Here is an 18,547-nt window from a genome sequence, read left to right on the forward strand (position 1 = left end):
TTAGACAGCTCACAAAAATATTTATTTATTTACAACTTCATAAACAATGAAATGAAATCAAATATAATCAAATATAATAATTTATTAGGTTTCCATTACACAAGACAAACTCCTTGTGTGTCTAATCACACTTGGCCAATAAAAAATTCTAAATTCTAATATCTATTTATAAGTATGTCTACCACTGAAGTTCTACAACACTTACATTTTTACAAGTTTCCCAGAGGCCCTAAAAGTGGAAGCCCTCATACAGAATACTTTACAGACAATAAGTAGCATCTTGTATTGCACTGGAAACATTAATCACTAATGTACTGTAGCTGCCATGACAATGGGAATTACACAGCAGTAATAATAACCATCCAGGAAACATCTAAACCATAGCACTATAACTGAAGGCTCTGTGATTGGCCTTCAGGGCCTGATATTTTGATACATTCTGATATGGCTCTAAAATCTCAAACCATGCACCTTTATCATCAACTCACTGAAGTTGGCTACTACGTCTGAATTATCAATATGCATTTTGACACAAAATGCATATTTAGCGTCATCTAAATAGGTTTAAACATTATTTTTCTTAATGTTTATTTGCATTTTATTTGCTCCCTTGGTTAATCTGAGACCAAGTTTCCTCTTTGTTGTTTCAGGCAGGTTTTCTGAGATACAATAAGGCTAAATTGTGAACCTAATGTAACTTTAGGCTTTCTCGTTGCCTGCTCTAGCACAGCTACTTTAAGAATACTGAATCAGAGTCAATACTGATCAACCCGCTCCAGTCTGGCTTCCGGCCTGGGTACAGCACGGAAACGGCATTGGTTGCGTTGGTGGATGATCTCTGGAGGGCTCGGGATAGGGGTTGCTACTCTATCCTGGTCCTGTTAGATCTCTCAGCGGCTTTTGATACCATCGACCACGGTATCATGTTGCACCGGTTGAAGGGGCTGGGGGTGGGGGGCACCGTTCTGCGGTGGTTCTCCTCCTACCTCTCTGACCGGTCGCAATCTGTGTTGACAGGGGGGCAGTGGTCGACCCCGAGGCGCCTTGCTTGTGGGGTGCCACAAGGGTTGGTCCTCTCGTCCCTTCTGTTCAACATTTATGTAAAGCCGCTGGGCGAGATCATCCGTGGCTTCGGGGTGGAGTTCCATCAGTACGCTGATGACACCCAGCTGTACATCTCCACCCCAGGCCACCCCAACGATGCCCTTGAAGTGATGTCCCAGTGCCTGGAGGCTGTGTGGGCCTGGATGGGGAGAAACAGGCTCCGACTCAACCCTTCCAAGACCGAGTGGCTGTGGCTTCCGGCGTCCCGATATAGCCAGCTGGTGCCATCGCTGGCTATTGGGGGCGAATCGCTGGCCCCCACGGAGAGGGCTCGCAACTTGGGCGTCCTCCTGGATGCACGGCTGTCTTTAGAAGAGCATATGACAGCCGTGGCCAGGGGGGCTTTTTATCAGGTTCGCCTGATACGCCAGTTGCATCCCTTTCTAGATCGAGACTCCCTACGCACGGTCACTCAGGCACTCGTCACCTCCCGCCTGGACTACTGCAATGCTCTCTACATGGGGCTCCCCCTGGGGTGCACCCGGAGGCTCCAGCTGGTCCAGAATGTGGCGCACGGGGGATTATAGGAGCGACGGGGCGCTCCCATGTGACACCTCTCCTGCGCGAGTTGCACTGGCTCCCGGTGGTCTTCCGGGTGCGCTTCAAGGTGTTGGTGACCACCTTTAAAGCGCTCCATGGCTTAGGGCCGGGGTACTTACGAGACCACCTTCTGCCACCAATAGCCTCCCACCGGCCAGTACGCTCGCACAGAGAGGGCCTCCTCAGGGTGCCGTCCGCCTAACAGTGTCGGCTGGCGACCCCCAGGGGGAGAGCCTTCTCTGTGGTGGCGCCTGCTCTCTGGAACAACCTCCCCCCAGAGATACGTACAATACCAGACCTCCGGACTTTTCGTCGGGCCCTAAAAACTTATTTATTTCACCTAGCCGGGCTGGCTTGACCCCATAGTTTTTGGTTAATTTCAAATTGATTCTAATTGGGTTTGTTTTAAATTGCGGCCAAAAATATTTAATTATTTTTAAATTGTTTTTTAAATTTTGTATGTTCTGTTTTATTCTGGCTGTTCACCGCCCTGAGTCCTGTTGGAGAAGGGCGGTATACAAATTAAATTAATAATAATAATAATAATAATAATAATAATAATAATAATAATACACACACACACACACACAGAAAAATATTAAATTCCTACATTCTACAAGAAGCATCAGTTACCTGGATGAGAGACGGTCCTATTTGCTCAGAAATGCTTACCAATGACATACTTGACATATCCGTCTGTCCTGAGAATTTCTCCTCAGAGGTTGTTATAAGAGCACCCTTTGACCTTCCTCCCATGGATACCATGGATACCATGGATACACTGCCTGCTATTTCTTCTGTGGGCATAATGAGAGTATCTTTTGTTGCTTCCTCTTTGGTTATCATGGCAGCACTTCCCTCTCCTTCCTCAGTGGCCTCCATGCCACTAATTGTTCCCTCTTCCATAGCCAGTGTAGGAGGAACTCCTCCTGCTTTTTCTATGGTTATCAAGGGAGTAATAGCTGCTCCTTCCTCTGTTGCATTTTTGTCTTCTGGCTACAAAAAGTGAAACAAACTAAAAGTTAAGCTTTGTATTTTGTTCTGCTGACTTCTAGCACAATCTTATTTTCCATTGCCTATAATTGGAATCCCATTCAAGTCCTCTTATGCTGCCTCAATATGGCAAAGCAATATTCCAAAGCAATATTCCTGGGAGGGAAGAGCAAAGAATGCTGGAAGTAAACACACACAGACACATATATATTCCCAGCAGAATAACCCAAAGGGTGAAGGACATTCCAGCTGGCTAGCTAAAAGCAGCAACAAAATAGGAAGATTCTGGAGATGGATTACCACTTTAGGGACAATGGAAAATGCATCGAGTAGTTTGATACTATATGGGAAAAGTCCTGTATTTTTCTAAAACAACTACATGGATGAATTTTTTTCAAGAAAACTGGTCATGTAATGCTGGATGACAGACACTTTAAGAGGTTGAATGGCACTTGGATGCTGACAAGGAAAAGCTAAGGAACTTTCAGAATGCTAGTGGTGTTTATAACGGCTAGATTATAACTTTCAGAATATATAGTTGTTGACATTGTTAACAGGAATATTCAAAGCTGCAAAGAAAGATTTATAGTGTGAACATAGAATGTAAGATTCATGAATATGGGAAAACTCAACACAATGAAAAATGAATCAAGAATATATTGACATCTTAGGCATGAGCAGACTGAAATGTACAAGGACTGGATACTTTCAATCAGAAGATTGTGCTGTCTCATACACAGGACGTAAAAAACCAAGAAAGAACAGTGCTGCATTCATAGTCAGGAAGGATTAGATAGTAACAGGATACAATGCAACCAATGACCAAATAGTATATATAGGATTGACTATCAATAGTACAGAATCCAGCAGTCAAATAATATGCTACAGATTAGCACTTTATAAGGTAGCAACAAAAGGCTTAGAATAGGTATACCTACAAAGATCAGAATCATGCAGGGAATGACTTTTCTTGTGACATATGTGGAAGCACTAGTTGGATTTTCAAGAAGTAGAATAGAATAAAAAGTGTATTTATGCTTTTCAATGAAATTCTAAACTTCTTTGGCTCATTCACATTCACATAAATCAGCACAGAATCAGCTCTGACGTTGTCATACATTCAAATCTTCTTTTGCTTATAGTGGGGGGCTGGGAATTTGTTTGTTGTAAAGATGGGGAGAACAACCAGTAAGAGAAGAAATATAACAATAAATGTTATATGTTCCTTGCAATTTGTATACTGCTGGAACTGCTCAGCAGGTTTCTGTATAACACATCACAGCACAGAATCATTCTATAAGAATGTTCTACTTGTAGCTTGAAGATGGAGGATTAAAAAATAGAACTGCCACATTTGAAGTCCTTCAGGCTCACAAAAGCCAAAGTGAACAATCCAACTGAGTCTCTTTTCAACCCATTTTTTTAAAAAAATCTTCCTACTTACCCCAACCTATCTTAGGGCCTTTGGAATGCAAATCTTTATTAACCACAAGCATTACTCCTGTTTCATGTTATGAGAAGAGCATTCCTAAATTCTGTGAGGAAGCTTCACCGATACCTAAAGTCCTCAGTTAGTTCTCCTAGAATGAGCACAAGAATATATCTTCCACCCAAAACAAAGTGAGGGTGATTCTGAGAAGGTATGTGGTATGTATCCCACCTTGCTTTTCTAAAATTTATAACCATATATTTTGCTTTCTTTTTCCCCAATTTAAACATGTACTGCATGTATTGAAAACTTCTGATTTAATCTGCATTTGATTTTCATTTTCTCAGAATTTTCACACTGATAACATTACCCCTTTATCTTCTCCATCTTGTTTATTATCTTCTTGCTTATCTTCTTTATTTTCTTCTTCTGGAATTTGTCTACTCTCCGATTCATCACTTCGTTTAAATGTAAAAAAAAAAGAAGAAATTATTTAATACCAATTCATACAGATGTTTAAATCATTCACATAGGAAAGAGAGATCATGCCAATGTACCAAATATAAAATTAATATAACAAGCATCATTTCAAACTAAGAGGTGTAAAGAACTGACTGGTATGACAAATTTAGCACAAGTGAAAGTTGGTTAATTAGAACAAACTGAAGGAATAACAATACTATATCCAAAGAAGCAGGTGAGAAAAAGGATATTGAAACTGGGAATAGTAATAAACGTATGGGATATAACAATATAACTTCCTCAGATTTGAGAAGAAAGAATGGAGAATATAGGAACATGTTTAGGTTATAAGGAACAGGATAAGAGCTTTCTTTAAATAATAGAAGAGCCATAAATGAAAATAGGATTAAAATTTTGGGAAGAAAACTGGGGTGCTAAAACCCCAAAGAAATATGATACCAGGATAAATTATTAAAATAAACTGATTAAAATGAAAAGGAGAGCACCTATATTTCTGTAGAAGGCCGGCATGCTCATAATCCTTTCTTAATCAAGACATATTTGAAGTGAGAGGAAGAACAATTTGTCATGCTGGAATTTTTTTCACCTTGAACGAGAGTATGAAAATGCACAGCAATCTTATGCATTATTTATATAAAATTCATTTTCTTCACTTTCTTTCCAAAAGAAAGAGCCAGTTTGGTCCAGGGGTTAAGGCACCAGGTTAGAAACTATGAGACTGTGAATTCTAGAGCCACTTTAGCCAACTGGGTGACTTTGCGTCAGTCACTCTCAACTCAACCCCTTTCAGAGGGTTGTTATTGTGGGGATAATAGGAGAAAGGTAAGTTGGACATCAGCATGGTCTTGAGTTATTTTTAAAGGTATTAAAGATGGAAAGAGAGAGAGAGAGAGAGAGAGAGAGAGAGAGAGAGAGAGAGAGAGAGAGAAAGAAAGAAAGAAAGAAAGAAAGAAAGAAAGAAAGAAAGAAAGAAAGAAAGAAAGAAATGTCCACTCCCCTACATTTCAGGTTTACTAAATACAACAAGCATAATTTGCAGTAATATGTCTATCTAGAAGTTGAAAAATGCATGCAAAAAAATTCTGCTTAGATGACTGTCATCTGTTCCCAGATTTTATTGAAAACCGTGAAATTTGAAACCTTCATGTAGAATGACAACTGCTACTGCTTCCTACATATGCCATTTCCCAATGAATAACTATATGATTTTTTTTAGCTTACTCCTCTTTTCCAGCGGAACCCTCTACTCCCACGTAAGTCCTTTTTTTCGCACCCTCTTTATATTTTTAAAAAAGCTTTTGGTTCCCTTTTTTTCCCTTTGCTCACCCCGCACTCTGCTCCATGCTGTCTTCCGTTGCTAAGCGACGCTTATCAACAGTCCGCGGGCTTCCTTCTCCTCGCTACCCCGCCCTGGCTACTTCTCGGATGATGCCAAACTGAGAAAAGGGGGTGGGTGAAAATCTGGACAGAACCATTTCTCAACATTGCCTTCAGTGACAAAGCCGCGGCGTTATTTCTCAACCTTAGCAGTTCCCAGGTATGTGGACTTCAAGTCCCAGAATTCCACAGCCAGTACAGCTAAATGAATGAAGATTCTGGGAACTGAAGTCCACCTATCTGGAAAACGCCATAGATGGGAAGCAACTACTGTGCTAGACAAAGCGTAGAGGGTGAAAAGACCGAGGTTCCGTGAAGCAAACATAGAGTTAGGAAAGGTTAGACTCATTCATGGCTAGAACAAGCAAAAGCTGTTATTGGCTTGTTGAGGGACCAAATAATTTTACGTGACTCTAATTCGTTTTTTCCCCATGTTCAGAAAATAGAGGTTCAGCGTAACTCTCGCGATATTACAATAGTCGTAAGCCTCTTCAGAACCATCATTCTCAGCGTTTCCTTGAAATTTGGCGGGAAAGAGGTTGGCGTAATGATGGAGAAGTCTTGCTTACAGTCGCCGCCGGTGAAGGTCCTGGCTGCGCAACTGAAGCGGTGCCGCCAAGTCCCTGGCGGCTCGTGGTTGTTGGACCGGGAAGAGTACGGACGTCCGGCTTTGGCCGTGTCTCTGGTCTGGATGCAGGGCAAAGTATTGGCCGTAGAGCAGGATGGTTCGACTGTGAAGTTGCTGGACGAGAGCGGCACTTTCGTGGTTTCCGGCGTGGAGAGAGTCCCTAAGGGAAAACCTTGCCTCAGCCCTGGAAAGTATGTGATGGTGATGGGCTTGGTGCAGGGTTGCATCCCAGAACCTGTCCTTCAAGCCGTGAAGATGACGGATCTTTCGGGCAATCCCCTGCACAGGACTATGTGGGAGTTGGAAGTGGAAGATTTGCAGCGAAGCCTCATCTCGTGAATGAAGCTGGCATGTCAAAATGGGAATCCTTTGCTGCACGTTTCCCAGCAACAAAACAAATGGGATGGAAATGCCTGCATTGTTTAGAAAGTGTGGATTATTTCCCGATGGATTAGCTTGTGCAAAGTAATCTTTTATACTTGAGGCACATGGATTGTTGCAAAGATAAAACATCTATATTGAGTATATTCATTGCCACATTGTGGAGACTGCTCTTCTTTCTTCAGGCTGGACTTCCATTAAAGGAGTACTGTGCTACAGAATTCACTACAGACATCTGACTTCAGACGTTACTATTTAACATATGCAGAGACTTTTAAAATAATGATTCGATCCACCCGAAAGATTTACCATTCTAGGATAAAGCTGTTTTAATAACAATGGATAATGTTAATTTGAAGGCGTGTTTTTAATGCATAATGTAAATGCTTCAAGTCAGACTGAGAGATGGATAGCATCCCCCCAATACAGCAATAGTTCAGAGAAAAATTGGGTGATAAAGTTATACTATATCACAATAAAATTTGCATATATTACTGGAGTTTCTGGTTTAATGTTCTTGGATAGTAAATAACTAGACTCTTGATGACACACTTAATGGAAATAAAATATATTCCATGCATTATTTTTTTTTTAAATTGCTATTGGAACCTTCAATGGTGGAATTGTCCTGAAGTTTGAAAATAGCTACAGTGCCTCAGACATTTTATATTTTTGTCTTCCAGCATGTTATTTTGATAATCTGAAAAGTGCAAAAAGCACCTGGCATTCCCAGTATAGTATAAAAATGTATTTTGCTTTGGCCAGCTATTTATCTAGTACCCTCTTGCTAGTTAGAATTACATTTAGTCTTTTAATTCAAGATAATACAGATTTTGTGGAATTTCTTTGGTTTCACTTGTTCAGAGTAATACTGAATATAAACTGAAAAACATACATTCTTGGACATTTGGCATATGCAATACTTGAAGGGTGCTTCTAGAATGTAGTTCTGTTCGAATCATTTAGATATAAATTCGCAAGACAAGATTAAATAATGAAATAGTGTTCATTCTCATATCTCAATAAGTTCGGCATGAAAACTCCTTGCTGACAATTTTTAAAGAATATCTTCCTGTTTCATATCTCAATAAAGATTCTCAGTCATCCAGGTAGAGTTGACTGGAAGGTGAGTTGTACTTCTTGTTGGTTCAAAACGTTTTGCTGCTTATCCAAGTAGCTTCTTCAGTCTGAGCAAGTTGGTTACAGGGACCCCATATATGTCTCCTGGACCTTGTGTCTGAATACCACTTATTTCACCTTCAGAGGTGACTTCTACAGTTAGAAATATGGCTGAGTTGTGAGTTCCCCCATTGTTGCCAACCTATACATGGAAGAAATGGAGAAGAAAGCACTCAGCTCCTTCCAGGGGATGGCACCAACCCACTGGTTCAAGTATGTGGATGACACCTGAACAAAAAAATCAAGGTCCAGGAAGTACAGGCCTTCACAGACCATATAAACACTGTCCAAATATCAAGTTCATCAGGGAAGACACTAAGGACAACAAGCTCGCATCCCTAGACATTCTGATTAGGATCTGTGGTAACCTAGAAATAGATCTACAGGACACCCACACCCAGAGTACCTGCTGTTTTACTCCCACCATCCACTTCAACACAAGCTAGGAGTCATCAGGAAACTATTATAGGGCAGAAAACATCCCTATGTCCAGGAATGGCCAAAACAAGGAAAGCAGACATCTAAGGACAGCTCTTAAGGTCTCTGGATATCTGACTGGGCCTTTATTAAATCAGCATCTGGATTCAATGAAAGACAGACAGAGCTGAGTAAGAGTCAACAGGTCATTCCTTATTTGGCTAGTGTATCAGAGAAGCTAAAACGTATTTGGAAAACACCACATACCTGTGTTCTTCAAACGCATAACATACTGAGACAGGCTTTACCCTAAAGATCAGACATCGAAACATAGAGTAATGTGTATGTTGTTCAGTGCAATGAGTGTTCAGAGTTCTATATTGGAGAAACCAAGCAGCTTTTACGTAAGGATGGCCCAGCATAGGAAAATCAACACCATAGAACCAGAATCATCAGTATACTTCATTTAAAAGAAAAAGGACAGTCTTTTGAGGACAATAATGTTCACATTTTGGACAGGAAGATAGATGGCTTGAGAAAGCAGTGAAGGAATCCATTTATGTCAAAGTGGAAAATTCTTCCCTTAATAAAGGTGGAGGCCTCAGACACCTGTCTCCCATTTTTTAATGCTGCTCTTGCGTCAGTCCCCAGGAAGATTAAAAAGCTGGATTCTGTCAGATGTTTGTTTGCTTTAGATGTTGTTCAGTCTTCTGCTGAAAAGGGTTTTGCATGGCTGGACTTTCTATTGTTTGTGAGGGGGGGTAGTGCTATTTTGCAACTTGAAATTCATCCATGCGTGTCACTTGAGCCATTTGAAATGTGGCCAAAGCTTTTATCTCAAATGCCCACCCACAGCTGCCAAGACCACCCTGCCATGTGTTAAAAACAGCAGTTGGTGTTTAGGTAGCAGGCAATGATAGGTGGGAGGGAATAAAATTAATAAAAACTCTTAAGATGCCGTCATCTGTCAGCTTCACTCATGAGTAGGGTTGTGACATCGGCAATTTACTTAAGGCCTGCATATTTTGCTGCCAACTCAAGGACTGGAAGAATGCACATTGATGTGGACTAAATGAATATTGCCATTAAAGTTTACTGGCAGGATAATATATGAAGAATTGCAGTCTAATATCTTTTGACAGGCCACTCTATTACTTTTGAGAGACTTCTTAAATAGTTATGTTGAAGCTAGCAGACTGAGCTTGATGGAAGGACATCTAGATCTGATTCAATGCTGTGTTCACACATTTAACTGATTACTAAATTCTTGTTTTGAGTTCATACAATATATAATCACAGACTAACTGAACAGGGTGATTCACACAAATTACAAAAAACCCTGCGAAGTTACAGTGTTATTAGCCAAGCTTAGCATGTTGTATGAATGTGTCTGTTGAAGACAGCCAGTAGAGTATTAAACAAAGCCATATCTTCCCATATCCAAAGTAGGGATAAGATTCAAGCAAGATTCGCAACATGTTAATAATTTATGAGCAATGCAGCTACAATAATTCCAAATGTACAAATGTTATTGGTTTTAGCAAAAGCTTGGAAATGTGAATTGACACTGGACAATATTTGAAGTATTATATGCTGTTGGTAAAGAGTTTATTCCAATTCATGAGGCAGGCTTGCAGACATTTTGGGTAAGCTCTTTAAATGCTGTGAATTAAAATGAAATCTCACAATCTGAACATCTGTAGTAATATAATTAATGTAATATCAATATCTCTAACGTAGAGACATAATGTAATGTGATATAATTAAAGCCTTTTGTTGAACCCACTTTTCAGATCACCTTTTAATGTAGTAGTTTAAGATGCATATCGGGGTCAGTGCTGGGAGTGAGAAAAAAAAAAGACTCCAATGTAAGGGAACCATTTTGGCAGCGCAATTTTGGTAAGCGCCTGTTCTCTCCGCAAAAGGCTGGGGAACCGCCGAGCAGAACAGAGCTGGCGTTGCGCAGCAAAAGCACATTGTGAGCGAGGATAGTAAGAATGGCTCACGCCCGATTCACGTTCCCGCTTGCTCCACCTCCAAATCCTGAACGGATCCGGCCAGAGTATAATAAAGGCAGGGTTAAGCAGATCGAGTTGGGTGTGACCACGTTTGGCCGCGCCTACTTTCCCTGCAAATCCTCTCGCACGGCGCTGATCTAGGAGGAGGCAGCGGCGGCGACGGTGGCCTCTGGGTGAGAACTTGCCCCGCTGGGCATCGGGCTGGGTGGGCGAGGCTGGTCCCAGGGTTGGGGCTGGGGTGAAGGTATCTCAGTCTTTGATGGGAAAGCTTAGGAGGGAAGTTCTGGCGTTGGGAAAGCAGGGTGGATCTTGGGGTGGGGTCTTCGCTGAGGCCCTGAGAGGGGTTCTTCGCGTGGATTGCGTGGAAGGTGCTGCTTGCGCGGGAGGAGACGAGGCCCTATGGGCTGCCTGCTTTGGAGAAAGGGTTACGGGGCAGGGCATCCTGGTGGAGTTCACCTGCTCAGCTGCTCATACCGGTCAATGCCGTGAAGGGATCTTGCACTCCAGATGACTGTAGAGGGATAGGATGTGGGGCACTATTTAGGATCATGCGTGCGCAATGGGGGGAATTACTGCACCAGGGAACGAGGTAAGGGTCGTGGTGTGTAGAAGAGACTAAAGATTCACTCAAGGAAGTCAGTTGTGTCAGGGCTTCTCAAGTCTTTCAAACCTGCGGTCCTTTACTCATCCTGACTAACAAAATACCATCTTATTGTACCTATCTGGATGATGATGGCTGTATCGGACATGCTTTCCCTTCAGTACTTCCCTTCACTTAAACATATGTTCTTTGCTTCTTGGCCCTCTTTGAAGGGCATTTTGAAGATGCTTCCTAACTATTGTAATCAGCAAAAGGAATGAGTGAGAATATCAGGTCCATGCTACATTTTCCCAGGTTAGCATCCTGAGCTGCATTCTTACTGGAAAATTTCCTCAGTTGATGAATAAAACCACCCAATTTATCAGGAATAATACAATGTCAAGCTGTTTGATTAGGGAAAAGCTCTTAATTAGAAAGGATTTTTTTTGCCTGTAATCTTCCCTTACCCCTCCCCCCCAATATAATGGTGAACATAGAACTGTTCCAAATTTTTTGGTAGGATATAGCAGATACGACTTTTTTTTAAATGACAGATGATCTCTGTGTGTCATGTTCTACTTATTTTAAAACCTTTCATTATTGAGTCAATAAAGGAAAGGGAAAACCCTGATGAAAATAATGAATCTGGAAGTACAGCTAGCAGCCTATTAATCTTCTGAGGTGTTGGGCGTGTCAATGCCACGCATGCTTAACTCTGCATAGGATCAAGTTGTTAAGAAGCAGTGTGTTCTGTTCACTTCTTAATTTACAGTAATGCTGCCAGCTATGAAAGAGATTGCATCTTTCTCTTCCTCTACCTCCCCCACTCAAAACCAATGAATAATTCATATTGGCTCAGTGGTGGCCATAAAGTATGGATCACATATCATATGTGGTCTGTGCTTTGAATTCCTGCCAAAATGCAGATCATCTTTAGTCTAATAAAATGCAAGCACAATAAACAGGTAATCTCCTACTGTTTTTGTCTCATTTTTTTCCTTTCAATTATTCCACATAGTTTCTTCATACTCCTAAACTACTCTGTTTAAATGAAAAAATAACTGAAGCATTTCATTGCATTGTTTCAGATTGCGCTCTTGTTCCAGTGATGTGTGTCTGATGGGGAAAAATGGTATTTTCACCATGTGCATTTTCTCTTCAAAGGCAATTCCTTTAGAAAAAGGAATCTCCCAAGGGAATAGCTTTAGTACGTATCAGGAGGAACATGGCACTTGGAATCAGCCTGTCTGCATAAAATAATAGCTTTTGAAGAAGCTATTACTTTAGCAAATTGCAAAGCATATTATTGTAGAGGGTCAGAGAGACTTTCAGTGGTGTGACTAGAGTAGAACATATTGACTAGCTTTTATATGGGGTAATGTTTTTACTGTTTTTACCAATGTCTCAGATAGCAGTATCTGGCTAGTCTTGCCTGGATTTGGAAGTTAAGCAGGTTTAGGGCTGAAGCTATTACAGATGGTCCTTAACTTCTGATCACAACTGAGCCCAAATTTAAGTTGCTAAATGAAACATTTCCTAAATGAGTTTTGCTCCATTTAATGACTTTTCTTGCCATACTTGTTAAGTGAATCACTGCAGTTGTTAAATTAGTAACACAGTTGTTAAGTGAATCTGGCTTCCTCATTGGCTTTGCTTGTCAGAAGATCACAAAAGGGGATCATATGACCCTGGGACACTGGAACCATTATAAATATGAACTAGTTGCCAAGCATCCGAATTTTGATCATGTGACCATGGTGATATTGCAACAGTAATAAGTATGCAAAACAGCCGTAAGTCACTTTTTTCAGTGCTGTTGTAACTTTGAGTGGTCACTAAATGAACTATTGTAAATTGAGGACTACCTGTAATTAGATGGTGACCACCATGGAATTCAAGAGTAGAGGCTTTATTTATTTTAACATTTGGTGAGTTATAATAAAAGCATATAATACAGTGCAATTTAATATACTGAATTTACATATGGCACAAACCAAGGAAGCAGTGCTATGGCTTAGTGCCATATGTGAACTAGATGGTGTGCCATAGAAACCGTAATAATCTAACATGCACCTTGATGTCATAGCACAAATGACATAAATCATATAATTTGTGTCAGTCATTTGATGTGTGTGGCGTAAATTACATCAATTCTGTTATTTGCATAATGACTTCACCCTCCCCCTCTCCAGATTCCTATGCAGCTACTGACCGATCAGGAAATAAAGTTGTTAATCAAGCGCTTTGAGACAATTTTATGAAAATAGGTGGTACACTCTCTAAAGTTACAGAAAAAGAAGGAAGACTTGGATCAGATTTTGAAAACAAGTATGACAAGTTAGACTTGAAGGGAATGTTTGAAATTGCTGGATCAAATCACTGGTTTGTGTGTCAGGAAAAAAAAAGGCAAACGGCAGCATAGTTTTGGTTTAGGCAATAATTTAAAAAATGCCTTCCAGTAAGGAAATGTGCAAAATCAGTGGAAGTAAATTGTGGCTGCATGTTGATGAGGGCATTTGCAGAGAAAACAAGTTTGGTGCATGGGACAATATGCCTCTCTTGAAACTTGGCTCCAGGACAATACCGACAGGAATTGAGACTCAGTTAAGGCTGTAGTGCTGATTATTGCATGAGCTCCAGATTAAAATAGCCTGACTCAGTTTGCACCCCAGCAAAGTGAGATATTGCCTTAATGGGTAGGGGATAATAACATGGACAAGATTGTATGGAAAAATACCATCAGAATTATGTCCATATATATGGACAATATATTGCAATGGTGTTTGGACTGGATAAATGTGCCACCCTTACCATCAGTAGAGGAAAAAATTATTTATTTATTTATTTATTTATTTATTTATTTATTTATTTAATATTGCTGCCTATTCGCCCATGGCGACTCAAAGCGGCTTACAGAATATAAAACCACATTTAAAACAATAAAAACTAACAAAAAGAATCAAATAAATTAATATAGTACAACATACCGGTAACAAAATAAAAAAAATAGTGAAAACTGAAGAAATCTAGATGGCCTTTGAAGATAACATCAAAAGTCTGGATGAAGATGACTACTACTAATACCTGGGCATCTTTCAAGCTGGCAACATCAAGCTGGCACACTGAAGGCAAGAAGATTAGAAGATAATACATCATGAGAGTGAAGAAGATCTTAAAGTCCCAACTCAATAGAGAAAATGATATGAAGGCAATTAACACTTGGGAAATTCCAGTCATTAAATACACAGCTAAAATAGTGAATTGGACTCAAGAAGAACTAAAAGTCTTGAATAGGAAGACTAGAAAAATGACAACAAATTATGCCCTTCCATGCAGAGATGTTGATAGACTCTAATTACCAAGGAAAATAAGTGGAAGTGGAATGTTGGAAGTACACCAGCCAGCTGAAGGGGGAAAAAAGGCATTGAAAGAATATCTGAAGGACCATGAAGAAGATGCTCTAAAGCAGGGGTGTTGAACTGGATTTCTTTGAGGGCCGGATCAGGATTGTAGTTCTCCACGGGCTGGGGGTAGGGGCAGGGGGTGGGACAGATGCCTCCTGCAGCACCCTGCTGGCCAAAACAGGGCATAGGGGTCCGCGTGCGGCCCCCCTGTGCCTCATTTTCACCCTCCATGGCCTCCTCCAGCAGTCTGCCGGCCGTTATCGGCCCTGTTTTTGGGCCGTTTTTGGGCTGTTTTCAGGGCCGTTTTCGGCCTGTTTTCAGGGCCGTTTCTGGCCCATTTTCAGCCCTGCTTTTGGCCCTGCTTTTGGCCCATTTTTTGGCTCATTTTTGGCCAGCAGAGTGGTGCAGAGGCCATAGAGGGTGAAAACGAGGCATGGGGGGGCCACATGTGGCCCGTTTTAGCCACCAGAGGCACCGCAGGCCGATCCTTTAATATTTCCAGGCTGGCCCCATAGGCTGGATTTAAGCACCTTGCAGGCCGGATGCGGCCTGCGGGCCTTGAGTTTGACACCCTGCTCTAAAGCTAGTACACCACAAAGGCTTATTGAACACCAGGGAGACTAAACTCGCTACAGAAAAGGTAATAGAGTTGGAAGGGAACTTGGACCTCTTTTAGTCAAACTCACTGCTCAAGTAGGAGACCTTAAACCTTTCATCAAGCTGGCCTGGCCTAAATCTTTTCCCCTTTTGAATGTAAATTTTAATCTGTTTTTTAAATTATTGGGTATTTTAAATTTGTCTCAGCCAAATTATTTAATTCGTTTTTATTCTATTTTAAATTTTTGTATTTATGTGTTTTATTCTGTGGCTGTTCACCGCCCTGAGTCCTTCGGGAGTAGGGCGGTATATAAATCCAATAAATAAAATAAATAAATAAAATATAAACCATTCCAGACAAGTGGCTGTCCAGACTCTTCTTAAAAACCTCCAGTGATGGCGTACCAAGAACTTCCGAAGGCAAGCTTTTCCACTGGATCATTGTTCTCACAGTTAGGAAATGTTTCCTTAGTTCTAGGTTTATTCTTTCCTTGATTAGTTTCTATCCATTGTTTCTTGTCTTCTGGTGCTTTGGAAAATAGATTGACCCCTCTTTTTTGTGGCAGCCCCTCAAATATTTGAACACTGTTATCATATCACTCCTAGTCCTTCTTTCACTAGACTAGCCATACCCAATTTTTGCAACTACTCCTCATAAGTTTTAAATTCCAGGCCCCTAATTATCTTAGTTGTTCTTTTCTACACTCTTTCCTGAGTGCAGAAAATGCTTCCAGAATCCTGATAGATGACATTGTTTAATTGAACGAACTTAAAGTACACCAACACTGCAGGATCAAATCAGCCAGGGTGATGTTATGGGAGATTGGTGGTCCCTCAAATAACAAGGCCTTATGCCATTTAGAGCTTTACAGGTAACAACCAGCATCTTGAGTCATATCCAGAAACAAAATGGCAACCGCATAGCTTGTGAGATGTGTTATGTGTGCTATGTTCTGGACTGGTTGAAGAGTCTGGATAATCTTCAAGGGAAGCATATGTAGAAAGCATTGCAGTAGTCAAGTCTCAAGGTAACTAGGCACGAGCGATTGCCTGAAGGCTCTGTAATCTAGGAAATGCTATAACAGATGCACTAGTTATGCAAAGTCTGTCGTAGCCACAGCTGACACCTGCTCTTTGAGTAGCAGATGGAAGTCCAGGAAGTCCCCAATAATGTGTATCAACCTTAAAGGGGAAAGTGCAACCCCATCCAAGGACAAAGTCAGCCAGGTCAAACAGCCACTTGGTCTTGGTACGATTGATTTAGAGATGGTTTTTCCCCATCCAAACCCACATAGTCTCCAGGCACTCCAGCCTCCAGGATCAAGGTACTGAGATCTTCACTAGGCTGACCCAGAGTCAAAAGATACAATTGAGTATTATCAGCATACTGATGATACCAAACCCAAACCAGGGATGATCTCAATGGCTTCATGTAGATGTTGAAAAAGACAGGGGAGAGAGTTGAAAAAGACGGGGGAGAGAGTAAAACCCTGCAGCACCTACAACAGGAGGGGCCTTGGGCAGATCTCAATATCATGGGCATCTTCAGGAGAGGATGGGGAGCAAGTGATATTAAACATGTCATAATGTCACTTTCAAATATTCAGATTATATTAATCACAATACTTGCATAATGATATGATGCACTTGACATCATTTTGGCTTGTACTGAACACATATGTTCAAATGCCTACAATCATACACTGTGTTAAGTATAATATACAGGTAGTCCTTGCTGGATGACAGTAATTTGGACCAGAATTTCCATTGGTAAGGGATCTGGTTGTTAAGTGAAGACTTGGCATTTTTGCAGCTTGTGACTTCCCTGCCACCTTTCAACAAGCAAAGTCAATGGGGATGCTGGTGGAAAATCGCAAATATGGAAGCTTGTAAGAAGGCCAGCAGATAGGTGAGTGCTAGGGAGTGTGGCTGGGCAGGGGAGGGTGTGGAGGCAGCAGGCAAGCTCATGAGTGCATGCATGCACTACAAAGTGAGAGGCGGAGTACTTAGCACCTTTTCAGCTAACTAATTTTATGAAAATACAGTGGTATCTTGGTATTCGTTGTTAAGAGGTATTCGTTGGTTCCAAGAGGTGTAATGAGTACCAAAAATGATGAGTAACACGTAATTTTTTTCCATAAGGCATAATATAGTGAGTCACAAGGCGGCCAAGTCACAAGTTCTAGCTTGTGTGTTGAGTACCAAACAAACGATGAGTACTGGGACAAAATTTTCTTGTCAAATGAGTTGAGTATCAAATTCGATGAGTTTCAAAGCAATTGAGTTGCTTTTGAGTACCAAGGTCGTCATTATGTAATTTTTTGTGAGCTGTTGCTCCTTTCTCATTTTCACAGGTAAGATTCAAGTTGGGCTTTGGGGGAAAAGAGTGATTATGCAGATACAGGTTATTTGTAATTCATATTACAAGCACCTTATCAATTAACAACTGTAATGTGTTAAAAACCTATTGAGACCTCCTGAGACAGGTGTATGTGATGTATTTTGATGTATATGAGTTGAACATCTTGTACTACTATGAAAGTGAAGTTTCTTTTTTTCTAAAATGGCTACTGAAATGTAATGGAGTGTCCTGGGAGGTTAAAATGCTCTGAAATTACTTGGTCCTGATTTGGAATCTTGTTTTCATCTTGTGTCTATTATTTCCATGAAAATTGGTGTGACCCTGTTTGCCTTAAATGAAATTCAAAGGAGCATTCCCAGCAGATAATGGCATAGATTACATGAGAGACAGAGCAGATGAGGGAACCTCTCATCTCATTTGGGAGTTTGTTGGGCTTGCGATTGTGCTGTTAATTGTGCGAGACCTGAATCAGCCTACAACAAACCTAGATGTCTGCTTTGCAGCACAATAGCTGTTTAACACATTGCTAATTGATGAGTTATTTGTGATCTGTCTCACACAATCAGGATCTGCACCAGGGATGAAATCCAGCAGGTTCTGACAGGTTCTGGAGAACCGGTAGTGGAAATTTTGAGCAGTTCGGAGAACCAGCACTCCGGCAGCGGAAATTTTGAGTAGTTTAGAGAACCGGCAAATAGCATCTCTGGCTGGCCCCAGAGTGGGGTGGGAATGGAGATTTTGCAATATCCTTCTCCCAGGAGTGGGGAGGGAATGGGGATTTTGCAGTATCCTTCTCCTGGAGTGGGGTGGGAATGGAGATTTTGCAGTATCCTTTCCCTGGAGTAGGGTGGGAATGGAGATTTTGCAGTATCCTTCCCCTGCCATGCCCACCAAGCCACGCCCACAGAACCGGTAGTAAAAAAATTTGGATTTCATCACTGATCTGCACACCTATTCTAATGTATTAGTTTGAAAAGGTGCTACCACACTATTCCTGATTTCACCTAACCAAGTGAACCATAATACAGTTTAGTATGTGTGAACCAGGATATTCT

At 41.1% G+C, this 18,547-nt stretch overlaps 3 protein-coding genes across 8 annotated transcripts in view; 2 read left to right on the forward strand and 1 right to left on the reverse strand.

The window, feature by feature from the left end:
- CCDC40 (coiled-coil domain 40 molecular ruler complex subunit) overlaps positions 1-6,618 on the reverse strand; it is a 43,619-nt gene extending 37,001 nt beyond the window's left edge. Inside the window, exons 1-3 of the mRNA XM_034412812.2 lie at positions 5,876-6,618; positions 4,437-4,524; positions 2,317-2,640 (exon numbers count right to left, since the gene is read on the reverse strand). Of these exons, the coding sequence (XP_034268703.2) occupies positions 2,317-2,640; positions 4,437-4,524; positions 5,876-5,892 (429 nt within the window). The 5' untranslated portion in view covers positions 5,893-6,618. The remainder of the gene's footprint in view (positions 1-2,316; positions 2,641-4,436; positions 4,525-5,875) is intronic.
- On the forward strand, positions 6,474-7,429 carry RMI2 (RecQ mediated genome instability 2). The gene has a single exon (XM_034412813.2). It carries the CDS (start codon positions 6,474-6,476, stop codon positions 6,891-6,893), a length of 420 nt encoding a protein of 139 aa, XP_034268704.2. The 3' UTR covers positions 6,894-7,429.
- A 3,184-nt stretch (positions 7,430-10,613) lies between these two features.
- TBC1D16 (TBC1 domain family member 16) overlaps positions 10,614-18,547 on the forward strand; it is a 74,135-nt gene continuing 66,201 nt past the window's right edge. For 2 of the 6 annotated variants that reach the window (XM_034412814.3, XM_034412815.3), the window contains exon 1: positions 10,614-10,722. The gene's annotated coding sequence lies outside the window, so the exon portion shown is untranslated. The remainder of the gene's footprint in view (positions 10,723-18,547) is intronic. The other 4 variants (XM_087887086.1, XM_087887088.1, XM_087887087.1 and 1 more) reach the window with 3 other exon arrangements.

The sequence above is a fragment of the Pantherophis guttatus genome, chromosome 2 (assembly GCF_059756535.1).
Source record: "Pantherophis guttatus breed Tessera chromosome 2, ASM5975653v1, whole genome shotgun sequence".
Classification (NCBI taxonomy): Eukaryota; Metazoa; Chordata; class Lepidosauria; order Squamata; family Colubridae; genus Pantherophis; species Pantherophis guttatus.